This window comes from Sphaeramia orbicularis, chromosome 13 (assembly GCF_902148855.1).
Source record: "Sphaeramia orbicularis chromosome 13, fSphaOr1.1, whole genome shotgun sequence".
Classification (NCBI taxonomy): Eukaryota; Metazoa; Chordata; class Actinopteri; order Kurtiformes; family Apogonidae; genus Sphaeramia; species Sphaeramia orbicularis.
In genome coordinates, this window is record NC_043969.1 from 6,407,056 (window position 1) to 6,434,705 (window position 27,650).

Below are 27,650 nucleotides of genomic sequence, written 5' to 3' on the forward strand. Positions count from 1 at the left end.
CACCCTGGACAAGTCGCCAGTTCATCGCAGGGCTGAACATATAGAGACAAACAATCACTCTCACATTCACACCTATGGGCAATTTAGATTAACCAATTAACCTATCAGTGCATGTTTTTGGATGGTGGGAGGAAGCCGGAGTACCGGAGAGAACCCATGCAGACACGGGAGAACATGCAAACTCCACACAGAAAGGTCCCACCCATCGACTGGTGTTGGAATCGAACCCAGGACCTTCTGTCTGTGAGGCACGAGTGCTAACCACCCAACTTATTGTATTTATGCTATGTATTTATCGTCATAACAACGATGTGGAAAATACTCAAATAATCATCGTCAGACAAGTGGAAGAGATTATAAACACTTCCGGATGTGTTGTAGTGCTATAAGCAACAACAATACACCGCGTATATTGGATGTCAGTCAGAGAAAGAGTCTCCGAAGCCGTTTGTTTACATACATGGACCTAGCCCGACAACACACACCGACTAATAGTCGAGTGTGGTCTTGACCTCCACCGAACCCCTGAGACTGACTCACCGAACCCCTAGGGTTCAATCGAACCCAGGTAAGAACCAATGGTTTAAAATATCCTTTTTGTTAGTTGATTTTATGCAATATTCGAATTTTCTGACACACAGAATTTTGGGTTTTCATTATCTGTAAGCCATAATAATCAAATTTCAAGAAATAAGGCTTGAAAATTTCGTTCTATGTCTAATGAGTTTTTATATGGGTTTCACTTCTGAAATGGAGTAACAAAAATATTGAACTTTTTCATGATATTTTTTTGAGATGTACCAGTGTAGGACTTGTCGTCGCTTGCCATGGTAGCTCCTTGTAGTAGACACTCATGCTGGATCTGGCAGCCCATAGTCTGGGGAGAGGCGGAGAGGATACCATGCTCTGCAGTATTTTGAATTTGATTGCAGTACCAGTTTGGCCACAATCCTACATATGACTCCTTTAAGTATTATTTATTGGGTTTAGTATGACCATTCAAAGATAATATTGGCTTTTTAATTGTTTAAGATGTCTTGGGAAGGTCAAAGCCATATTTTCACATTGTTTAATGACCTGACATAATGAGCTTGCTGCCGTGTTGTTTTTTTATTATGCCTTCCGCGCCTTCTAGAGTCTAGAGTTCTAGACGATATTCCTGCTTGTCCTTCCTCCAATGTGTTTTCTTTTTGTTTCATATGTGCCCTTGACTCCCTCTCATGGATAATGAACAGTGTCCTCTTTTAGCTGTTGGAAGTGTTTTATGTCTGTTTTTTATACTGTGTCTATTTGTATTAGTGTTATAGTCAAAAATAAACAATATAAAAGCTGCTGTGGTACGTACTGTTTTATTACTTTCAAAGTATTTTTAAAATGAATTACTTGATATTATATATATATCATATAGTATATATATATAATATAAACAGAAAATACAGAACCTATTGATATTAATATCAGCTCATTTACACATTTGTCATGTAAACAGTTCAGTTTTAGACCAAAAAATTATTACTGAAATGAAATATTTCATCCATATTTTACAGTTATTAAACACACATTAAGGCATTACTATCTGACATTTCTGAAAACAAAGTTTAATGTTTGTGATCTGATCCTCGGTGTCAAGCTGCAGATGAAACAAGCTGAGTGATCTTCTGCTGCAGACGCCCTTCATTTCCTGGTCACTCAGGTTGTCTGTGATGGTGGTGAAGAAGTACCCGAGTGTCTCCTCTCCAGTGAGCTACTGCTGTCTGGAAAGGCGGCCATGACGGCCTCGTAGTGGCTCGGATCTCCAGACTGCACAGGAACAGTGGTTCACACTGGCTCCTGGCATCATCACCTGGAGAACGAAGCAAACAAAACCACTTAAAGCTACAGTGAGTTTCTTATGTCATTGGGTAAAAATCATAATTGCTTTCAGCATATTGTAAATCAAGTGGTCTGAGATGGCAAGAAGAATACTACCCCATGCTGTGCCTTTCAAACAGGTAGGGGGGTTAAATACATAATAATCAGCTGTACTTACCAACCAGTGTTTTAGTTTAGATGATATACCGGGTGTCCCAATAAACTCTTTTTACAATTTTACAAACTTATTACAAAAGCAAATGAATAGACAAACCTGTGGATATTATTACAAAATAAAAAGTAGATATTGGGGGGGGGGGGGGGGGGTTTGCCCTCATCTTAATACCCTCAATATTGCACCATTAGTTGCATGAAGCCCATCAAGACAGTACTCAATTTCTGCCATGTTTGCTGTAGCATAGCCTCATCAATGGCGGTGGCAGTTCCGTATCTTTGTTCAATGCACAATATCTTTAACATAACCTCCTAGAAAGAAATCAGGGGACGTGGTTAGGGATGTCCCGATCTGATCTAGTGATCTAAAGATCAAAAGAAGATGGGATCCGATTTAGGGGGGTTTTTTGTGTGTGTGTGTGTGTGGTGTGTGGTGTGTGTGTGGGGGGGGGGGGGGGGGGGGGGGGGGTGTGAAAACATCCTGCCCCCTCAAATTCAAGTTTTGTGAAGTAGGGAAAAAGAAAATTAGCTGCGCAACTGTGGGAGGCTAGAGGATTAGTAAAGCGTATATAAGTGTCACTTTCAGGTCTGGTAAGCGTGGGGGCTTTAGTGGAATTATGTGACCCCGACACGACCAACCTGCCGTGCAAATAAACTGACATTCTTTTGACCCTCCCTAGCCCGACCTACAAGTAACCCGCTGATCCGCGCATCACTAATGCATGGCATGTAATGTAGTGATGTGTCGGTTGCGAACGAAATGACTGAGAGCCGGCTCTTCAACAGCAAACAACAGGAGCTGGCTCCTGATTGGAGCTCTGCACCCCCCCCCCCCCCCCCCCCCCGCACACACACTTCCCCATCTCTTCTCTCTTTCTTTTTTTTTTCTTAAAGCCACATTTGATGGTCAGTATGTGTGGCGTCGTCTCTGCGCTGAGCACAGGGAGAGGGGCGGAGTTACACAGCAGAGGGGAGAGAGGCGGAGTTACACACACAGCACACAGCAAGCACACGAACAGGAGGGAGGGAGACGAGAGAGAAAGAGGAGAGAGCAAGGACCACAACACAAATGGACTGGAAAGGTAAAAAAAAAAAGTTGAGAAAATGAGTGACAGCAGGAAACGCAAAATCTGGACACATTTCAATTACATTGACCAAACTAAGGCAGAATGTAGAGTGTGTAAGACAAAAATCTCATGTAGAGCTGGCTCCACAAACAGCCTGCACAGACACATGAGAATGTTCATCATCAGTGCATTTGGAAGAAAAAAGACAAGCAAGTGAACATGATATTAATGAAGGTGCCAGTGTGTCTACTGCAAATGTTGCTGCTACTGCAGTATCTACAGCATCATCCAGTACACCACCACAACACCTAAAATACAACCCAGAGCTCTATGAGCCAATTTTGAGCCAATTTAGAAATAGTCAAGCGTTTCTTTTTGCACCTTTTTATCACTCTAGAGAGTGTATAAATACAGGTGTATTTATATAATAAACATTTGATATAGCACGTTTTTTTTTTACATTAGTAATTCATATTGCGCATAACTTTACATTATTGTTGGTAATAAATTAATTTAAGCACCAAAAATGTGAAGAGCCACTTGGGAGCCGAAAGAGCCGGCTCTTTTTAGCGAGTCAAGCCAAAAGAGCCGGTTCTCTAAAAAGAGCCGGAATTCCCATCACCAATGTAATGCACCCCCATGCGGGCCAAAACTGGCCTGCCAAAGGTTCGAATTTGGCCCTCAGTATGAATTTGGAAAGTGCAAAATTTATACTTAAGTTTTTAAAAGTCAAAGGCGGCATACTTGTTTTAGCTCAGGTTCCACATTCAGCCCAATTGAGATCTCAAGTAAATAATAGCATAATAACCTATAAACAATGACTTCAAACTGAAATCAAAATTTCATTGTAAAAAGTCGGTATCGGATCGGTATCAGCTCAGTATCAGGAAACTAATCCTAAAAAAATCTGATTGGCAGCAAAAAATTCAGATCGGGACATCACTAAGAGTGATATCTGGTGAATGAGGCATCCAGGGAATGGGCCATCCCTTCCCAATCCACTGGTCTGAAAATGTTTTGATTTAGGAACCCATCAACATGCAGTCCCCAATCTGTAGTACACCCATCTTGCTGGAAAATGACAGCTGGTTGAAGGTCATCCAGTTACGGTGCCAAATATTCATTCAACAGGTAAGTATTGAGTTGCAGTAATTGATCTCGCATATAAGAAAAATGTACCAATGATTTGATTGCACATGATCCCACAATGTGATTAAACACTTTGCTACCCACCAAGTACATACAACAAATCTGATAAAGATATCTCTTTTGTACCTTTTTTTTTTTAATTGTAAAGACACCTTAGACATGCTGTAGATTAGTTTAGGGTAAAATTTTTGTTTTTGTCAAAGGGATTAGATAGAGATGAAGTCTGCTTCAGTTCTTCAGTGTCTAGTTGGAAAAGGACACTGACAATAAGTAGGGAAAATATTGTAAATATAGCATCTGACGTTTGTGCAGCATTTTCAGCAATAATGTGTCAAAATGTTCTTATGGAAGTTTCTTGCATTTAAATATTATTTTATTTTATTTATTTCTCTGTGACAGTGAATATTGTTGAGTTGTGGACCAAACAGGATGGATGCCCTTTTCGGGCATGTAAATGGAATTATTGTGCTTTTCTTCTTACTAAGGTGTTATGATTCTTGATATTTATATTGTTATGTATGTTTTGCAGGTCCATACATGTTAATTTTCATTGCATGTTCAGAATAAATCACTAAATCGCTAAATGTAATTAGTCTTGTTTTTGCTAATGACATCTTTTATAGTGCATTTTGCAAATGGTTGTTCATCTATCTTACAGAAAAGTTAATCTGGATCAGGATCTTATATGCATTTTTAGATTAAAAAAAAAAAAAAAAAAAACGACATTATTCTGTTTTGTTGAATACTGCGTGAAGTTTGGGACACTACTAAACAACTTTCATTTTACAGACCCAATTAATTGATAGAAGAACACAGATTAATAGACAATGAAAACCATCAGTTACAGCCCAATAATACATTTCAGACTATTATATGGTGCCTTGTGATTCTATGTCACTCATGTTTCACAGGCTGTGGGTGCAACTGCTCCTCCTCACCTTCATCCTTTGTTTTCTTTTTATCACATCTCACTGTCATGCAATGGGTGAACTTTCACCTCTTACCTGGGACATGCTGAACGTGGCAGAAGAGCTGACTGAGGACAAAAAGCACTTCCTGGCTGGGAACTCTGTTGACCTCCTTGGGACTTCAGTGAACATTGTGTTGCCTGTTCAAGCTCTGTCAGAGTGTCTGTGGAGACTTTTCCTAATGCGCTGGAGCCACTGAAGAGTTTTTGTTTTAGGAGGTGATGGAGCCCTGACAGACAAAGCCCCAGATGAAGGAAGAGGCAGTTTGAACTTTCAATGAGTCATCATGTCCCTGATGGCATGGGCGTACAACCGACTAACGTGGCCCAACCTTCTGAGGAGAGCCAGTGGGTGCAGCTGGATCCACACAGCAGCTGAAAGACTCGCAGGAGGAGGACAGAGAGCCGGAGCTCACATGAAACCTCCTCAGATCCAGGAGGGCAGGTACTCCACATACTCCAGTGAGAAGGGCACGTATAGGCGATCTGAGTCGATCAGGGCCCTCACGGGCTCTGAGTAGCCGAGAGACCATCGTGAAACGGAGCAGCAGGGCAGGGTCTGGGTCAGAGCCACCAGCAGGCCTTTACTAAACATGCTGAGGTGGTCTGGCTGCTTTGGTCCAGAGACAGACAGGACAGCATGGTGGACTGCAAGGAATCAGATATACAGCAGCATTCAGTCCAAGCAGAAGACCTGTACCTGGGCCATACTGGGGCAGGTCCAATGCAGACCACTCCTACAGCAGAGGATAAGAGATGTGGATCAATAAGATTAAAATTCATGCTCAGCTTCTCTATGTGTCTATGACTGTGGTTTAGCTCGATATGCATTTAAAAAAACAACTTTAAATACATTACACCAAGAAAGACGCTACATAGAAAATAATCAAAACAAGCTAAAAGTAGAGATGAACCCACTGACTGACATCATCAGTGAACAGTGGTGGCTAGTAAAATAATTTTTTGGTGGGGCTACCATATGCAAGTCAGTTTTCGGATGCACTTGTAAAACATATCACCACTAGGATACAACAAATCACATGCCCCACTATTTTAAGTATTAATTAAAATTAAAATACACAGTATGTGGTGGTTTCAGTCATTTATTTTTTATATGTAAATTTCACATGTCTATCCTTCAAACATGATAATTTTCCCATGCCTCTATGTTAAAGTCAGCCATGTCCCTTTTCCACTGATAGTATGGCCCAATGTATTTAGACCAGGGGCAAAGGTAGTGCAAGTAGATCGTATGACATTAAAAAAAGTAAGTAAGCATCTGGGATAAGCAACATGGTTTTTACTGCTCCTGCCATGATTGGACCCCTGGTCTCCTGCATCAAAGTCAGTAGTGTTACTTATTGCGCTATCCAGGCATTGTCAAGTATGACAGTAGTATTACCTACTGACTTTGCTGATATCATGTGTGATATTGTGTGGATGTGATGTTTACTCCTGTGAGTGATGCTTTGGTGCAAATGTTGGCGCCCCGATGCTCTCCTATCTCTTGTATGGACAGGGTTCTGGACAGGGTTCTACTGCACACATACCATTTATAACGAGAGTCTACATGGTAAAGGGAGAGCCTTGGGCACAGATTTTTACGCCCCAAACCGGAAACATGTCCTTGGACTGCTCACTAAATAGCCAAAACATTTTTAAACTACACTTGAATGCAGATTATACCCAGTACTCATTGGCTGTATCATATAGCTCATTTATTTAAATATTTGTTTTTGCAAATTATTTTAATGTGATTCCTATCGTCTTCTTCTTCATGTGAGACAGGTGGGGCAGGCCCTAACGCCCTCTATTGATGAGTTGCCACTGTCAGCGAACTTATTTCAAGATGGCTATACCCTGCTGGTGACAAAGTGTAAACAATCTAGTTTTCTAATAAATCCAAATAAGGTTGCAGTGATCCAATATTAGGATCAAATATCAGCTCCAATATCAACCATTTAGCTGATTTGGGGAACTGTTAAAGCAACCAATCCGTAAGACTGATGCTTCCCCTTTACATTTTTGCGACACGGGCTACATCATGCATGCTGAACGTAATTCTAAAAGTAACGCGATGGACCTGTATGTGGTCCCCTTCCAGGAGAGTGTCCCTGGTAGAGAACCTCTGCTTTAAATCAACAATATCAGATCGGTATCGACCAATACGCAAGGCTCATCATCGCATCCAAACTGAAAAGGTCAGATCAGTGCATCCCTAAATCCAAGTGAGTAAACAACATTTATTGCAGTGTTATATAGTACTTAAGGTACAAAGACAATATTGCACAGTAATATTGCCCAGCGTTTCAGACCCACTTTAAGTTTGTTGAAGACTTGGGTAATACATTGCTTCAATAAAACTATGTGAAGTCTGGTAAAGGTTCATACTGTCTTACACATATAATTATTGCAGGTAATTCCTTTATCAGACAGGGGTAGTTGTTTGTTTACCTGCTTTACTAGTTTCAGCTACTTCTTTTAGCCTTCGTCAGAAACGTCACATGATGTTGCTGTGACATGTCTTATAGGCTGCTCAGGAGGACTGGCCAGACAGAAGGGAGGGTCTTCTCCAGGACCGCATCCCAGGTATGTGATAGGGTGTATGCGCTATCATCCCTGTCATTGTCCTTGGCGTGCGTTTCCATATCTCAATGGCCTCTTTTGATCTAACGATGGTATTTGTTGCTTTCAGCACGGATGACCTTGGCGTACTCTAGCCCATAGGTTTTCTTGATGCGCTTTTTCTTTTGCTCCTCTTGTTTGTCTGTGGTGCTATTTCCTTTTCGCATTCTGTCTGTTCTTTTTTCCATGTTCCAAAGTTCTCCCTGTCTCTGCCGCATATGATTTGTGCATGATAAACATGGAATTTCATATATGACATCACATTTCTGTTCTTGATGTATTTTATCTTGGGTTTGACCAGAGTTGTCAGAATTTTGTGTGTGGTTTGATAGTTGTATTAATGTTTTGTTTTTTTTCATGGCCCTCTGAATCTGTTCTGTGATCCCCTGAATGTATGGCAGAATAACCATGGCAGGTGGGTTTGTGTCCTGTGAGTTTTTCTTTCCTTTTGTTGTTTTTTGTGTGTGTTGCGCCTGCCTTCTCCCCTTTCTTATTGCCCACTGTGGATACTGACATTGTGTGAGTGCGTTTTGAATGTTGTGCCTCCTCTTCCTCCGTGTCCTGTGTGTCTGTGACCATGTTAGCCCTTTCGTACAATGTCCTTGCAATGACAGTTTATGTGCTGTGGGATGTTTCAGATGTCCACAGTAAATACTGATCCGTGTGGGTTGGTTTGTGGTGTATTTTGATGTGTATGCTGCCATCTTCTTTATGGGTGAGTTTTCAAGTCCAAGAATTCTATATTGTCAATTGTCTCCTCCTCGTGTGTGAATTTTGTATTTCCAGTACTGTCCATGGTGTTAAGGTGGTCAGTGAACTGTTGGTGTGCCCAATCACCCTGAGCAGCCTATAAGACACGTCACAGCAACATCATGTGATGCTTCTGATGAAGGCTACAGGAAGCAGCTGAAACTAGTAAAGCAGGTAAACAAACAACTACCCGTCTGATAAAGAAATGACCTACAAAAACTATATGAAACTACTTGATTTCATTACCATTATTATTACCAGGTCTGTTTCCAAAAAAATGGAAACCGATGAAAGGAGAGAAAGTGTAAAAAAAAAAAACTGATAAAGAAACTAGAAAAGCACTCAGAGAGCGCAGACCTCCACCACTCAATCACAACCAAATGTACCGTACTTTCCAGACTATAAGCCGCTACTTTTTTCTCGTTTTGAACACTGTGGCTTATACAGCCGCCGTTTTACTGCTGTGTTACAAGCACTGTTTGGAAAAAAGCAGTTAAGGTATGGAAATAAATATTTAAATAATCTTTCTGTTTACCATCTTTCTGTGTGAATATCTCATGTCACAACGTGGACACCTGCGGCTTATAGTGAGGTGCGACTTAAAGTCAGCCGCAGCTTATGGTCAGGTGCAGCTTATAGTCAGGTGCGCCTTATAGCCCGGAAAGTACGGTAATCATTTGTTCTTGTGCCAGTGTGATATTTCCCGAAAATTTGAGTTACCTTGCTAACAGACAGACAAACAACAACACCCCCCCCCCCCAGCCTTGCTGGTCCCAAAATGTCTTTGTGCTACACCCAAGCCTTATAATGGCCTGGAAAACCCTGGAAACATAACGTTAAGTTTCTGAGAAGATCCTACCTGCTCAAGTAGATCACACACAGCAAACAGAGATGAGGGAACTTCGTTCTTAAAGTGTTTTGCCCCACACAGGCTTCAGATGGAAGCGGACTGTCCAGTCCAGATCCTCTGTCTTACTGTAAAGCCAAAACACACATCTGGACCAGCTGTTGGGGTCTGCAGCCACCTCTGTAGCAACCACCTGCCCCAGTGTGGTCAGCACGGTCACAGCAGCTCCTGGGTGTCCATGGACCGCAGACCTGGCCTCTGCGGGACTCTCCCAGCCCCTACAAAAGCAAATGGTTAGAGGTTAATTACACTATGAATGCAATTAGAGACTCTAAAACTTGTCATGACATTAACAGAGGGGTTTAATGTGTTCTACCCGGGAGTCTGGTTGTGTAGCTCGGCCAGGATGTATAGCAGGGGGAAGGGAGAACAGTGCAGCACCCAGTGAGGAGAGGAGGCCAGCTCCTGCAGATCCACACACAAGGTGCTGTGGAGAAGCTGCAGACTCAGATCTAAATCAAAAGAGCGGCGGCCTGCAGGAAATAACAGCAGAAAACAACGAATAACTTCATGCGTGCACTTACCAAGGTTACTATAGTTAACAAAAACTATGCAAATAATCAAAACCAGGTGTGAAAAAGCATTTTATTGTTTAAAAATAAAATAAAAACAACAGTGAATCTGAAATCTGTCAGTTATTTAGCTGATCTGGATTCATGCCAGCAGCATATCTGTGATTTTTCAAGAGAAAGCTCCACACAAAGCTCACAACAATTATAATAACAAAACTAGAACTGCAAGCAGTTATGAACGGGGGCCAAGCCTCCCCGCCCACTCAGACCCCAGGCCCCACAGAGCCCACGGAAGTCGTCCCCGAAGGACGTGGGTCTGGGGCTGAGCTGGTGGAGGCTGGGCTCCGTTCATAAGGGTTTACAGTTGGAGTTAGTATTCCACCGTCTGAGCCGATGTATTCACTGGAATGGGACAAATGCACCAGCAGAGTGGAAGGAGGAATGTGTGGGACTGGGATTAGTTGGAATAGATTACACTCACGTTGACCAATCATTACTAAACTTTACAGCTGGTCTAAGGAGTGACCCTACATCATACTCACCAAATTATATAGAAATCTGTAAAGGCATTTCAGAGAAAAAAAATTCATATATTTGCAGCGCCCATTAGAGGCTAACATTTGTCAAATTCAGCTCATACCCTCACAGTGACATATCAACCAAGTATCTACTGGTCTCAGGAGTCACCCCACATCATACTTACATAATTCATTAGAAAACCGTGTTTAGCCGTTAAGAAATATAAATTTCTCATGTTGCAGCACTCACTAGAGGCCAACATTCACAAAATTCTGCTCATACCCTCAAAGACAGATGAGAACCAAAGATCTAAGATCTGGTGTTGATAGCATTTATTTTGACCGAGATATGTAATAGTTAACATTTTTTTAGCTAGTTAAAGAAATGTATTCATTTAAATTGTCGCATGTTTCGACTGAACGAAATTCTTTGATAACTTAGTAACATGTCTATGAGAAGAACGTAAATGCCAAGATTCACACAGATCAGATAAATCCCAAGTAGGAGTTTCAAAAGTAGGTTTTCCAGTTTTCGCAGTTTTGCCGGAAAAAGTCATCCCACCAATCTGCCTGACCATGCCCATGTGATTCAGCTGTACTCAGAGAATCTGAGGATATGAGGTTTTTTAATATGTGACATACAGTGTGGGAGTTATAGACCAAATGCATATACCTTGGTTCTCTGGCCCCCTGCTGGTGGACATATATAATTGGTTTGCGTCTCAGTTCCGTGCAGGGGTCTGGACAAACCCTCCAAATGTCAGCGCTCTCCCATGTAACACTTTAGGCGCAGAAACAGTTGGAGCCGGATTCCCTGCATTCACTGGAATGGGACCAAGCATTAGAATGCAAAAGGAGGAATGTGTGGGAATGGGATTGTTGGAATAAATTACACCCACGTTGACCAATCATTACCAAACTTTACAGCTGGTCTCAGGAGTGACCCCCCATCATACTCACCAAATTTTGTGTGATCGGACCAACTTTTTTGTGACTTGATATTTCTCTATTTATAGCGCCCCCTATTGTCCGATTTGTACCAAATTTGGCACAGAGCCTCTGGTTTATCTCTAAAAACAAGTATCTAAAGTTTGATGTTGATAGCATTTATTTGAGAAGGATATGCAACAATATGTGTTTTTTAGCTAGCAAAAAAATTTGTTCATTTATAACTAGCACATTTTTTACAGCAGCAAGCTGATTGTAATAACTTTAGATCAGAAGCCTCTGGGACATTGTCTGTGCAAGTTTGAAGCCAATGGGGCTTAAACCCTAGTAGGAGTTCGAAAAGTATGTTTTTGATATGTAGCGACTTAGAAAGAAAAATTTGCTGTGGAAGTGGGCGTGGCCTATGTCAAAAGAATCATCTCTATCCAAGAATACAAAGATGTAAAGTTTATGAATGTGTCATTTAAAATGTGGAAGTTACAGGCAAAACGCGTATTTGTTGTTATAGCGCCACCTAGTGGAGCACATCCACAGTTTTGCTCTGGGAGATCTGTGTCCTATTCTATAGGGTCCATAGAAATTTCACAGCCCTCAGCAGAACAGTTCAGCTGTAGAATGTTTGTTGTTTAACTTGTAATAAGCCACGCCCACATTGTTCAGGCCACGCCACCTTCAAGATCTGGCCTCAGGAAAGGCCCTCCATCATACCCACCAAATTTTGTAGAAATCGGTGCGGCCGTTTCAGAGATATAATTTTCCATATTTGCAGCGCCCCCTAGTGGCCAACATTCACCAAATTCGGTTCATTCCCTCACAGTCACATGAGAACCAAGCATCTAAGATCTGGTGTTGATAGCATTTATTTTGACCGAGATACGTAAGAGTAAGCATTTTTTTAGCTAGCTACACAAAATTTGTTATTTAATTATTTGCGCATTTTTCGACCAAAGAAAATTCTTGTAATAACTTTGGATCAGGCGCATGAGATGAGTGTAGGTTCCAAAATTCACGCAGATCGGACAAACTCCCAAATCGGAGTTCGAAAAAGAAGGTTTTTCCAGTTTTGCCGATTTTACGGGGAAAAAGTCATGGCGGAAATGGGCGTGGCCTAGCTCACGTGATTCTAGTACTATCAGGGAATCTGAGGAGGTACGGTTTTGAATGTGCGACATTACGGTGTGAGAGTTCTAGACCAAAACCCGTTATCCTTGATTATAGCGCCCCTACTGGTGAATATAGCGCATTTTTGCATCTGAGGTCCCTGCAGGGGTCTGGACCAACCCTCCAAATTGCACCACTGCACCATGTACGGTTTAGGCTGGCAGTAACAGGTTTTATGCAACGGAAGAATAAAAGAAGATGATGAAGAATAATAAAATCCGTACAAACCAATGGGTGTCCACAGCACCGCTGGAACTGTGGAACGCTATGCTGGCATACCGCGTCCCCCAGTCCCCGCGGGCTTGGCCCCTAATAAATAGTTGCGGTCCGTGCCTACCGCAATACTAATACATCTAAACCATACAGCCATTTAGTTGAAACTTAGATGATCATAAGATGGGGTCAATAAATCTTAAGATGGGGAGCTGAGGGGAGATGAATAAAGCAGGGGAATAATATAATAGCAGATGGGGGGACAATTCTAAGCATGGAGGGAGGGACTTCTCCATAAGTACTGCAACGTATGTGTTTCTTTCTCTCTCTCTCTCACTCTGTCTTCACAGCGAACTTATGAGTAATGGAAAATTTATGCTTGACAAAATAGTGATTTGATTTATATCATGATACATATCGATAAAGTCTGATATTTAAAAAATTATCGTGATAGGATTTTTTCCCGATCACCCAGCCCTAGCCTGCTCTACCTCCTGAGCCTAAGTATAACCTAAACTCCACTGACCAGGTAAAGGTACATACCCAGCCCAATGCTGGTCAAGGCTGCACCTGGTGTAGACGGTTTATACAATTCTGTGCATATCTAGCCTATATTTGTGTTCTGTTATTGCGTCCAGTTGATTTTTTTTGTTCACGTCACATCTTTCTAGTGTGTTTTGTGAATAGTTTAAGTTATGTGCAATTTTAGATTTTTTAAAATGTTTTGTTGAGTAACTGTTCCACACCAGCCTACACTCAAATCAACCAACCAACCAAGTATTTTCAAAACATAAAAACTAAACAACAAGCCTCACTTTAAAATGAATCAGAAAATCTAATCTGCATCTTTGTTTTTAAATCAATAAATAAATGGCTTTGTAAACTTCATTTTTTTTTTTTGTTTTAACACACAGTGCTCACCTATCATGGAAAGACCTTCGGCAGGACGGGGCCTTCACAACCTCCTGGGGCGACAGGAAACTTTTCCTCCTTTGTCTCCTTCAACTGTCATGACTGGCATCATCAACATACTCAGAAACTTAAGGAGCTGCTCTTTCTCATTGATTGGCAGAACTTTGGTCCTGATGATTTCCTGAACACACCTGCAGAGGAGCCCTTTACCATCTCTAACCTCCCTTCCTCTGTCTTTATTTTGATTTCCCTCTATTTTAACCTTCACTACTTTGAGTTCATCTCGTCTTTCATTCCCCTGCGAGTCCCGGCAACTGCTGCAGGATCTTTGCCATCAGAGGTAAACGCCCCTTTGTTGAAAACAGCTGAATTGCAGGCAGGACCTCAGTGCGGCCTTCTGGATTTTGAAAGGCCATCTCTCTGCGACCAAGAGACAGCTGTATTCAGGTTGTTTGCAGAGCCACCGCTGAGGCTTCCACCCCCTCCTTGGATGATGCAGGTTGAACGCCATGTTTAGCTCCTGTTCAAAACTGTCAGACACAGTGGAGGGCATGCCATGTCCAAAGAGCCCGTGCTTGAAATACGCAGCATTGCAGAAAGCAATTTATTTTTATCTTCTAAAGAAAGAGCTGAAAAAATGTCCACCATGACTTTCATTATTCTCCTGCACTGACTCACCTTCACACTCTGACTTTGAAATTTACTCATGAGTCTGGAGGTGAGTAAGATCAATGTATCACACTGCTGGAAGGCTCTTGGTTCTTTTCCAGGAAGTCCACCCAGTGCTCATCAAAAGTGATCCAGCTATTCTCACTGGCAAACACGACAGCAAACTTCTCATAGTCCTCAAGACGATTAGCAATGATGGCCATTGTAACCTTAGTGTTCACCTCCGGAGTGACTATTACACTAGAGAAATCCAAACATTTCAGCCAATCACTGAGAAAGCTCTTCTTAGCCTTCAGATTCTCGTGATCCACATCTCCCAGAGCTGTGAGGATGCTCTCAATACTTAGTTTTGATCGAAACACAGAGTAACTAGGATTTGGGCTGTCCTCCACTGGTCAGCAGACTACTTTTAAACCAAAACTGGGCAAGCTCTGTAATAATCTCCAAGGCCTCATTCAGATTCATCCGACATGGCTGAACTGAGATGGGGCATGAGAAGCATGCAGATCTCTCAGAGCCTCTCGGATCAGTTCAGGACTCAGTTTCTCATTCTTCTTTTCCTCTTATGATGACAACTTTAGACAGGATTCCATCTTCTCTGCAGGTGGAAGTATGATACCCTTATCTGTTAGAAAGGAGGTGTAAATAGCATCAAGGGAAATGGAAAGAGCTTGGTAGCAGAGCTCAGTTGAGGATATATGATCTCTGATTTTTCTCAGTGAATGAAGAAGGGTGTATAGCACGTCATTGGTCGACACTGATGCCAGTAGATTTGATGTGTCTAGCTTTAATCTTTTAGCAGCCCTCAGGGGACACACCTACTAGACCTGGAGAAGAGATGCATGACTTGATTAGTGAACATTTCCTCCACATTGTCCTTCTGCCCAGCTCTGCCTTTCCACAGTTCCCACCACACCTCCAGTAAAAAATTGGCCATCCTCCTCTCTTACAGGACTGCTCTCTACGTGTTCTGTGAGTCTTTCAAGTTCGGTGCAGAGCTGAAATGGAGGAAGACACAGCAAGAGGCTGGCAAAAATGTATACAGCTGCCATCGACTTCACCAGTTCCAGCAGGACGACACGGTTGACTTCAGGAATGCTGTTCTGTAGAGGGAAGAATGGATTCTCCCTCCAGGCAGTCTCTAAGTCTTCTCCAGCCTCTCTGCACAAAACCTTCAGCCACAAAGGCACAGAGTAGTGTTCTTTTTCAACAGGGGGCGCTTGTGTTGGACAGACCTTTGTGCTCTTCCTTACTGCTAACTTCTCTGATTGCCTCCAAGACCAGACATCCAACTCTGCTCCAGTCTGCTTTCTGAATGGAGGAGAGGGATGAGGGCTGGCACAGCTGACTGGCTGACAGGAAACCCCCTTGAAGTACTGCTGCATCTGAAACATAGCATCAGTGGCCGTTAGGGAAAGTGCTGGTGCAGTAGGGGGTTTCCTAAAATTATAGGTGGTCAGACGTCAAATTAATATAATATTAAGATCACTGATGATGATACCCAGTAATCTTCTTAAGCAAGTTTTGTTGACTTATTATAGTCTGATGAAAAAAAAAAAAAATCATTATTAAAAAGAATTGTACCACAATATGTTAACAAGAATGCACAGAATGATGTGAAATAACATATTTTACTGAAAACTGATAAGTTTAGCACGCACCTAATCCTACAGGACACCGAAGGAAAGCGTTGATGTAACGACTGAGATATAAAATTAATGGCAAAAATGTTAAAACAAAGAACAAAGAAGGCAATCGGGACTTTGTGTAACTATGTATGACGAAAAGTGCAGCAATAATTTTACCAATGGTTCAAGGTGGTCTTTTATGACCTAATGAACAGATGTATTTATAGAAAATATCGTATTAAATATAAAAAATAAAATACCCCAAAGACTAAAAAACACGACTTTTAGAATCGTTATATGCCGAAACGGCAATGGGGAAAAAAAAAAAACAAACAACAACTATATCATCTTTACCCAATCTACAATGATATCTAGCAAAACTACACTTACCTTTGTTCATCATTAGTGTCATAACTGCTAAATATACGTGTTTCACTTGAGTCAGGTTTGTAACTGTCGTTCCAAAGTTGCACCGCAGCGTCTCTTCTGCCTCCCACACAACAGTTAAAGTAAGTCAAGCCACTGCTAGACTGCTCGCGTAGGTTTTTTGCAAAATGTCGAAAATGTTGTTAATTTGTATGTAGGGTTTCCGCCTTTTTCGCGTCAACGTGTCACAGAACAAGAGGAGCCGTTACCAGGTTTTACATATCAACACAGCGCCTTCAGAGGAAGCGGTGAGTACTTGCAACTACTAATGCTGAAATAATGAAATCGCTCGGTTTGATATCTTCACTTTATAGGGATTCTTTCAGTCACATGTTTAGAAACGAGTAAAATAAGAACAAACACGTACTTCATATCACGTTTATGTCAGTGACAAATTGTTCGGTCACCGCTGCACGCACAGTTGGTTTTTCTTCCTCAAAAACGAAAGTGAAAGTGTGACTAACTGCAAACACCACTTTCCTCAAGCGACAAGGAGTGATTTCTTGGGACTATCAAGGAACAACCATGGGTTTAATCTTGAAAACACTAATTTACTTGTTTCTATGTGCAGGTAAGTGCTTCTTTGTATTTTTGCAACTTTGTGCCTTGAGTAAATGCCTTAAACAATAAGATCACAACCTGAAAGACATGATTGAAATATATTGAATGGTGGAATGTGGTGACCTGCGTATTTTATTTATTTATTTATTTTTGTGCTAAATACTGAAATATAAGACAAATTTGAGATGGGATAGTTACACTTAAACTGAGTGTCTCCTTTTTATACAACTTTATTCTTTAATACAATACATCTTAGAGCCATATGGTGTCATTTTTACACCAGTGTTTCCTCTTGTATCCTCAAATATGTTCGTTCTCGCTGTGGTAAGCTGAACGATTAAATGGTAAAAATCTAAACCCTTGTGGAAAATAAAAAATAACAAAAATGAAAACAGTATTGCTCCGTCAGGTAATAGAATATGATGTATTTCTGCAGCTTAAACACAAATAATGTATAAATGTTTAAAATAGTTCAAATGATCTCAACCTTAAATCATGCGCAGCAGTAAAATTAATTTAAAGAAAATAAATTATATATATATATATATATATATATATATAATATATATATATATACACACACACACACAACACACACACAACACACACACACACACATATATATATATATATATATATATATATATATATATATATATATATATATATAAATATATATATATATATATATATATATATAATATATAATAGTAAAACAGTGACAGGGACTCTTACATTTTAGCTGGTGTTAAATGTCTAACGTTACTTGTAGTGAAATATTTTTACAGCTGGTATCAGTACTTTTACTAGAGGAAAAGATCTGCCTACATCTTCCAAAATTGTACTGCATAATACTAAGTAACTGCTGTTGTGGCACTGATGCTGATGTTAATCATCTGTGTGTGTATCAGGTCTGCAGTGTGTCCATCAAATGCCATGGCTGCCCTGTCAGTTCAATGATGAACATGTATCTGTGAACAATGACGGTCACAGGGAGACTCACTCATCCACAGAGAGGCTATGCTCCAATTCGGTCAAAAAGGAGATGCTCCTGTCAATCCGATGCTGTGACTTTCCTGGTCATCGGTAAATTCTGCAGCTTACAGGAAAAACAACACTAAAAATATTGTGCTGAGAGTAATGGTTTTCTGTTTGTTCTAGCATCAAAGTTGGAACTGCGGCGGTTTGTGGAGGGTGTAGATGCAGATGAGTTCAGTGTGAGCTGAATAGGTACAGTACAGAGGGGTATCCATGTCCGCTGGCCTGTGAAGGGAGCAGAGGAGTACAATCGCTGGTGCATCTGCACCCTTAAACACTCCAGAGGTCTGTTCACTGTCATCAGCTTCCTGAGACAACCATCTGACCAGCCACCCTCTGGGGAGCAGGATTATCGGAGCTGGCCTGTGATTGAGGACAGAAATGTCCTCACCACCACAGGTATAGTCATCACAGGCAGTACTGCAACAGATAGGTTGTCAGGGTCATCAGTCAGTCAATCCAGTTTTCTAAGTGAATAGTTAAGATCCTCCTCTAGATAATTACTGCAGTGATGAATATGTTTTAGCTTCAACAAGTTCTTACACTTGCTTCTCATTTCTTAAACAACCATCATTTTGATAGAGAGCATAAAGATTGGACAATGCCAGGATTCATCAGGCCCAAATGTGAAAGAGTGGTTCAGGTTCATGAGACATCATTTTCACACATGGGATTAGCTACTACAGAGTCCAGACCCGAACCTCATTGACAATCTATGGGAAGTGATGGAGAAGACTTCACCAAGTGGTCTGACCCTCCATCATCAATACACGATCTAACCTAACAATTAATTCAACTCTGGACAGAAATAAATGAAACATTTATTGTGAAATTGCAAAGGCATCATTTAGCATTGGTTATGTTACAGTGAATGTACTCTGTAATCAAAGCAACAGACAGTCCAACAAATATTGGTGGGATATTTTTTTGCCCAGGCACATTCCATTTAGAAAAGTCAATAAAATGTAAAACTTAGTACCCTTTGCACCTTAGATCAGATTATTATCTTTGATATTTACAATGTGTAATGAGTTTTTCTGATAATGGTATGATATGTAATAAATAACTTCTCCATCACCACCAAATTGATGCTAATGTCCTTGAGTTCAGCTTGCAGCTAACTGTACTTTCATGTGATTTGTCAAATGTGAGAACGCATAGCTCTTGAAAATAAAAGGATCTGTCTTATTCACCATTTGCGGTAAATTTGTTACGCATATTCATGTTGGGATGATGAAAATATAATTTATTTGTCCTGTACTAGTTCAGATTATTTTTAAAGTTATTAATTTTTTAATCCCAGTATAAAGTGGTGATATTGAAGTCCAGATCAGATTCCATGTGATTTGTAAAGTCATATATCAGCTTAAAAATCAAATTGAGTCATTTCAGTTTCAGTTTTGAAAGAGATGATGTGAGATTCGGCACAGCCAGTGTACTGTCATCGGTATCAGTTCCATATCTCAATTTAATCTTTGTTCATGTCTTCCTCAGTTGTCATGGTGATGAAAACCCAGACTCCAGTTGTGAAAGCAACCCTGGGGTCCCAACAGAAACTCCACTGCCAGTTTAACATTGACCACAAAGCAGCAGCCATCACTGTGGAGTGGCACTGGCAGTACCGAGGAGAGAGGAGTAAGCTGTTCAGCCATGCGAGCCGCTCAGGGCAGACAGAGGGGACCGGGGTGGATAAGAAGAGCCTGGTGGTGGGGGACGCTTCCTATACTCTCCCCTTTTCCAGAATGAACAGTGAAGGGTCATACATTGTTCAGTATCAGTGATGCCGCTGTTAGGCAGTCTGGATATCAGCCTGCATATTGAAGGTGAGTGGCTTATACAGGGAGTTACAGCTTTGTTGAACATACAACACAATATTTCATAGTTGGTTATTTGTGGTCATAAATGCTAGAGATTAAGTTCTGAGTCAGTAAAAAACCACTTTTAAAGGTGGTATGTGTAGTATTTCTGCTTTAAGATATAAAAAAACCCCTATCATTAAATGTTTACAATAAAGAGCTGTGTAGTTTTGCCAAAGATGCCACTGTACTAAAATATAGAGGTATGAACCAAATCTACTGATACTGGTGGTCCAGGAATATATGTGCCCACTAATGGAGTAGTGAGTCACTCTGGTGAGGAAAACTAACACGGTGGGGCATTTGACCAAAGAGCCTTGGGATGAAAACTCCTAGGAAACGAGTTTAAGAATCAGTGACAAAGTTTTAAAAGCTGGAAGCACTGCTGTTGTTTTCACCATTGGACACAGCTCTAAATGAAAAGAATGGAGTTTGATGCTGAAAATGCAACATTTCTTCTACATGGGTGGGTTTGATTCTGAGGCTTATGAAGCCTAATTACGTGATGTTATTATTTTTGCTAAGTTATCATTTGTTGATCCCCTGCTCAGACTAAAGTATGACAGTTCTGACCTTGTTTGAACAATTCCAAACAGATCTTTACAGCAGCTATTGACAACACAACCTCTACAGAAAACAGAGGTGATTTACAGTTTTTACACTGGCTGTTTTCTGTCTAAAAACAGAGCTAAGCTAATAGAGTTCTAATGTAAACTATCCAGCTGATGCAGCATCTGAAGATTTTAAGACATGTTATTTTGACCAACTGTAAAAATAACAGTCTTTTAGGAAGAGCAATGCGCAATGAGCTTTATACCTTATTCGGTGAGTGATACAGTCAGTAAATGCATAACGTTGATTTGTTGGTGGTTTTAGTAGTCCTAAGTGTGTTCTGGTACCAGACATCCCCGAGCTGTTAATAGTTTGGAATATCAGTACTACATAGAAAACCCTGAAAATCTATATTTGTTTGTCAATTTATTGATTCCTAAACGGTTTAATGCAAGCTGGTCATTATTGTGAAATATGGTGAATCACTGTTTTTCTGCTTTTTTGTCAGTCTTTTTTGCTTGTTTTCCTCTCCCACCTTGAGATAATGTTGAAAGCTATACTGTATGATGTGGCCATTTTTACACTTTTCTTTTATCATCTTTAAAATACTCCTAATAAGTATGTATCAAACTAAAATGGTAAAAGAAATCCACCAGGTATTGAAACTCAAAAATGTTTAATTCTCATATATGCTCATATTTCTGATAAAATTCTGACCAATCATTTTATTCGGTCCGAATGAAATAATTGGCCGAACCTGGCTGAGCCTCATGGTCAGTCATCCATTCGGCTGTCCAGCATCCGATCCATTATCGCCGTCTCCGCATCCGATATGGGTACCTCTGAATCTGACGCTTCACTTGGATAGAACTCAAATGCACATGAAGGGAAAAAAACAGATTTATTTACAGAAACAGCTGAGGGGAACAAACAGGAGTTTGATGAATGAATGACGGAGATAAAAGTCTGGAAGTCTGGTGTACTGGACTAAGAAGACTGGTCTGCACAAAGGTCAGCTTTTATGGCCACGGGACTCATACTACTCATGTACTTGGTGTTACACAGTGTAGGATGATAAATAGGGCATCTCATTTTGGGACTTTAGGGTTCAGTGGTCTTGCCCAAGGACACTTAGACATGTGGACAGTTGAACCAGGATTCAAACTGCCAACCCTTTAGTTCATTGGGTGACCCACTCTACCACTGAGCCACAGCCACCCACCCTTCTCTAGAAAAAGAAATCTGGTACCTGCTGAACTGAAGAAAGGGAGGTACCAGGTGGGTAATCTAGGATAAATTGTTCTCCAGTGAAAGCCCTGAGTGCATATCTTTGAAATAAGACTAGGCAATAAAGAAATAAGCAAAACATGTGATTTTACCCATTTTTCAGTGTCAAATGACCTGACCTTGTCTAAAATCATGTGACTTGACCTGTACATGATTTGAGACCTTCATAAACCGACAGTTAGCAATCTCCCAAAACCTCTAGTATGACATTTGCGATGAGCAATTATGGTATAACTAACCAACAAATGCATGATTTTCCATAGAAAAATGGGTTTTCTGCACTCGGCTGATGGACACCCTAAAGATGGTGGTGGGGGGGGTCTAAAACTTAAGGATCGGTGCTGAAATTTTGTTGGAGAGTTACTAATATGTAAGAGATTAACTGGTCAAATTAAGAGCTTGATCGGGAAAAGAAGTCCCAAAAATGAGACGCCCTAATGATAAATGTATGGACTATGAAACTTCAAATGTCCACGGAAAATTCGCGGAGGCCGCTGCGTTCACAGTGCGCATGCCCATCGCCTGGGAGGTGCAGTGAAGACACTGACCCAGCACTTCACAGACCAGACCCTTAAATACAGGGTCTACTGATGAAACAGGAGCCGCGGCAGGTGGATGATGTGTGTGATTGCTGATGGAGGGGTCCGCGGACACACCGAACCAACCGGACCTCTGCCTCTAATTCCGCTTCCACCATGCGCATCAGATGAGAGGAGGAGAGCATCAGAGCTCAGGCAGGGGGAAAGCGGGCGGGGCTTGGAGGGAGGGGTTTGTTCATGTTCAGACTTTTACTAAGTGCTATGAGAAATGCCACAATCGGTAGGTATAGCTTGAAGGCTCACACTTTTGCCAAGTGCCTCTCTGGTGGATTTTTTTTGGGGTTTTTTCCTCAGTAATAATAATGAAACATATTAACATTACGCTACATAAGTACCTCAAGATTATTTTTGGAGGTGAAGAGATGTGATATATAAACTGAGGGTGCTTTTAAGGGTTTCTGCTGTTGGTTCGGGGTTTATTGTTCAATAATATCCACTTTTAAAATGTATTACCTTTCTGCATCATCCCAGAGCTCCACGAGTTTCCCTCAGTGTCGGTCCTACTCTGTCTTTGCTGGAGGGTGCGGAGCAGACAAGGTTGATCTGTGAGGTGGAAAACTCTACCTCTGGATGTTGAAACAGTTTGGTACCGCCAGGACCTGGCCATGTGGGTAGAGGGTTTGGCGCTGCTCTTCCTGAAGTACTCGCAATGTCCTGCTGTCGAGTCACAAACACAACCAGGACAAGACGTACTCTGTTGTCAGTGTTCTTCGACCTCCAGGCGTCAGTCAATGACTCAGGGATGGCAGTTACATGCAGCGTATCCCATAAGTCCTTGCGAGTGCCCATCAGAAAGTCCTTCATCCTGACTGTGGAAGGTTTGTTTTATATCCCCGCAGTACTTTTAGCTTCCACACGGTGGGAGCAGAGAAACATCTATGACACTTATGTTCCATCTGTCTGTTTTTTTTGCTCAGATCGGATGAGTCGGGCTCTTACCTTCACTGTTGGCTTTGCCTTTGGTCTCTTTGTTGTTGCTTTTCTGATTATATTAGTCATGAAAGGTGAGTATGAGAAAAGAGTTAACACACAGAATGTAAAGAGTTTTACATGTTTCAAATTCTGATTCCTGACAGTAATTGTTTAATGTTTATTTTTTCTGCAGCTTTGGCGAATGGTGCAGGTAAGATGATATGTAAACTTTTTAACTATCAATATTAATGAACATTTATTTTGTAAAGAAATAAATCAGTGATTCATGGGTTTACGAGACACCAAAATGGTTGAAACATTTCAGTTCATTCTGATGCTTTCTGTCATTAAACATTTTGGTCTTTATGGGTTATAGTGCTGTTCTTGATCTTTGTCTTTAAATTATATTTCACATAGGCTTTTAAAAAAAAATTTTGCATGACAGTAGATCATAGTTTTTGTTTATGTACAATTCTGTATCAACAGACCATTTTTCTCTGTATATGGGAATGTCTTTGCATCTAATCTCCTGAAAATAACTTCTTCTGAAATATGGAATTCATCATCCAAGTGATAACCATGTAAAATGTTCAATTTAAGCATCTTTCAGTGGGTCTGTGACATGTTCATCTGTCTGTTTGTGTGTTTATCTTGAGCAGAAGAACAGATGACCCATGAGCTGCCTTGACTCACTGTATAAAGCATCAATACAACCAGTGAAGACACCAACATCTCTTCTCCTTTAAAAATGTGTGTGATGTTGATTTGTTGTTGCTTTAATGGGTGAATTTGCATTTCTGTGAAACAGGTTTTTTTTTTTTTTTTTTTGGGTGAGGGGGGGTTGTGTGGTGGGGGGGGGGTTGTGTCGATTTAGTTAGTTTTGCAAATTCTTAATGCCACTGATATTAGAATCTGGATTCCACAAGTGAATCATAACAGGCCATGAGCCAGGGGGGTCCCTCTGTACCATTCAAGGTGGCCAAATACCAGTGGTACTAAATGAAAGCTTAGAATATCAGGAATTAATATTTCCATAATAGCAGTGCCAAATGAGTAGCTTTCTCTGTGTTTTACTCTGCTGAAATAGAGAAGGGTCAGTTAATTGTGTTAACTGTCTGATTTTATGCAATGCAATATAAAGGGTTTGATCATATTTTACTTATAACATCAGTTCTAAATAAGATAAAGGCAAATATAATATATCACATGAGCACTAAAACATTGAGCTTGATTATATATAGTAGGCCTGTAATGTGTACACAAAATTTTTCAGTTCGTTATGTGAAGAAAGAAAACCCCTCAAAATGTCTTTAATGCATTTATTACATTTTTGAACATCTTCAATTTTTGGAGACAATAGAATATAGAAAAACAGGAGTAATATAATTCTGCTGCTATAAATCAAATAGAAAATAAATATTACTGAATTTATTGTATTGTAGTTGAATTATTGTATTCATTTGTATTGCACTTTTCCCTGAAAGGTAGTTTTTTGAACAAACAAAAATCAAATCACAACTTCTGTCAGTTCACATTCTGCATTAAATATACAAAAAATTCCACATGAAGCAGAACATTAAGAAGAAGGCAAACTGGTATTCTCTTTTAACAAATTTAAGAGCACATTCACAACAAATTAACCAAATTATTTATTTAGGACAGCTAACGAACTGTTTAGGGCCACTTGGTATATTGTGGTGTGTTGTATGTGTGTGGGCAGAGGGTGTGATTTGTCAAAAACACAGGGGGGGATGTTTTGTGTTTGTTTTTTGGCAGAGTTGGGGGGGCGGGGGGCGCAGTCATATACGTGGGGGGTGCAGGCCATAACCAACATAACTAATGCTGGCATGAAACAAAAGGTGAAACTTTATGTACTTTAAACATCCTTCTCCGGGGTTCTATTGCTTATACAGCGTGTTGGTGGCGGAGAGACAGACAGACAGAGAGCGCAAGTGTAAGTGTTTGAGAACTACTGTGCATAGGCAGCAAACAGCATTCGGTCTTATCATGGTCTCTTTCCCCATTGTTGTCTTTCATCTGAACGCAAAGTGATCCCAAACAGGACTGTAATGATGGCAGAGGGTCTTCAATCTCTTCCTTCCAGGTTGACATTATATATACATCTATCTATCTATCTATCTATCTATCTATCTATCTATCTATCTATCTATCTATATATATATATATATATATATATATATATATATATATATATTATATATATTTTACTATAATATATATATATTTTTTTTTTTTTTAATTTATTTTTTTTACCTTATGGCAGCTGCTATTTCATATTTTCGGGTCAATGTGCGCTCGTTTATATGTCCGTGCTGAACTTGCGGGGATTTAAAGTTCCGCATCGAACAACCTTCAACCTTTGTGCTTATCAAGCCCCCCCCAACATTACTTGAATGTATTGAATCACAGAAGCAGAATCATTCACTCCGCTGATTTTACTGACAATTTACATTTGTTCCAGATATTGAGTTTCTTGTGCCTTTGCTACTGTGAATGTTTGTACAGAAGGAACAGGAAACTCCAACAGCAGTCATAGTAGGACTGTTTTATGTGGAGCCTGGACTATTTTTTATTTTTTATGAAAGCTGCGTTAAATGTGCACCTTGGGAACTATATCATATTTGCCTTAGCTTACCAGTTTGGAAGTTATGACTCAGTTTTGGGGGGTTGGGAAATTGTTCTAGTTTATTGTGTAGCTCATCTCAGGTCTCAGACTATGTTAGCTATGCTACGTCAACAACAAATCATTGAGATCAACATGTTGACTGCAGTCCTGTAGGCATGCAGGCTGAACTACAGACTAAACAGGACTGTTTTTCTAGTATTTATTTCTATATTTTTTTCAATGTTCAATGTTTCACAGTGAATGTTCAGAATGTTCATGTGTTACAATCTTTATCTTCAACAATACATAGCCTGATAATAAGCCAATGTTTTATTGCTGTTTAGAATTGCAGCTGAATCGCATGTCCTCCAAACCTCACTATTATGATACATTTTGAAAATAATTGATGACACAAGAGAAACAGCAATTGCATCACTCACAGCTACATAATATACAGGGTGGGGAAGCAAAATTTACAATATTTTGAGGCAGGGATTGGAAAGGACAGTGTATGACCACTTAGTTTATTGAAAGTCATGAGAATTTATTTGCCACTAGAAAATTTACATAATAGAAAATGTTTTTATTCTATGTGTCCTCCTTCTTTCTCAATAACTGCCTTCACACGCTTCCTGAAACTTGCGCAGTGTTCCTCAAATATTCGGGTGACAACTTCTCCCATTCTCTTTAATAGTATCTTCCAGACTTCTCGTAATAGTTTTGCTCATAGTCATTCTCTTCTTTCCATTATAAACAGTCTTTATGGGCACTCCAACTATTTTTGAAATCTCCTTTGGTGTGACGAGTGCATTCAGCAAATCACACACTCTTTGACGTTTGCTTTCCTGATTACTCATATGGGCAAAAGTTTCTGAAAAGGTATGGATAATAGTGTTAGGTATGATTATGACATCAATATATGTTTGGTTTCAAAACAATTGACGTAGTGCCTGCTGAGAAAAAACAACTAAATGTTCATTGTAAATTTTGCTTCCCCACCCTGTACACAGCTATGTTGTTGTTGTTATCTATGGCTACTTTATTAATTTTACATTAAGCCACATATTGTGTTATTAAGGCCTGAAAATTTTTGGTGCACACATACTGCCCTTTCTGACTTTGAGCCCATGCTCCTCTATAATCCTGTGCACGTCCCTGTTAACACTGATCCCAAAAGGTGTTGGAAAAAAATACAGAAAATACAACTGTTTACACCATGCATACACTGAGTGTAAAATTTCATCAAACATGATCATTTAAACTGTGAAGAACTGTTAATATCAATTGATAAATTAATCTTTAGCATTATGTAGTGTGGTTACATGTAAATGAATATGAAAAGGGTTGTTGAGATTGGAATGTCTTTCTTGTGTTGCTTGAAGTTAATTAAAGCTTTGATATGTAGGGACACATTTTTTTTCATCTGTTGGTGTCACTGTCTGTCAGATGCACACTTTGGATAAAAATAAATCAAAGTTGGCTGTAAAAGTCACTGATGACCTCTAGAAAGCCTCTCTCCTATTACTTTATTCTTTGCCAGTATTTTCCTTTTCTCTACTCACTAGAAACACACTGACAAACATCCTTGTAAAACATGCTGAAGCTCTCTGCTCATATATGTCAGCCATCAGCTTTGAAGTGGACAAATGAAGAGGAGCCTCAAGATGGAACCCAGAAACAGGTAAACCGGTCAGCCAGGTCTGAGTCCATTTACTGGGATAAACAGAGCTTTAGGCGTATAC

At 40.2% G+C, this 27,650-nt stretch overlaps 1 protein-coding gene and 1 pseudogene across 1 annotated transcript; one reads left to right on the forward strand and one right to left on the reverse strand.

Moving 5' to 3' along the window:
* Positions 1-1,444: 1,444 nt before the first annotated feature.
* Positions 1,445-16,607, reverse strand: gemin4 (gem (nuclear organelle) associated protein 4). The gene is given in 24 exon segments (XM_030152436.1): positions 1,445-1,722; positions 1,725-1,790; positions 1,793-1,843; positions 5,246-5,328; positions 5,448-5,535; positions 5,538-5,644; positions 5,646-5,823; positions 5,826-5,897; positions 5,900-5,945; positions 9,443-9,502; positions 9,504-9,708; positions 9,807-9,963; positions 10,015-10,022; positions 13,805-14,089; positions 14,146-14,252; positions 14,254-14,327; positions 14,330-14,509; positions 14,512-14,817; positions 14,894-14,899; positions 14,902-15,229; positions 15,232-15,357; positions 15,359-15,607; positions 15,609-15,808; positions 16,442-16,607. Coding segments are annotated over 24 exon segments (3,165 nt in total). The 5' UTR covers positions 16,464-16,607; the 3' UTR covers positions 1,445-1,561.
* A 256-nt stretch (positions 16,608-16,863) lies between these two features.
* On the forward strand, positions 16,864-24,099 carry LOC115431309 (tapasin-related protein-like; annotated as a pseudogene).
* The last annotated feature ends 3,551 nt before the right edge of the window (positions 24,100-27,650 follow it).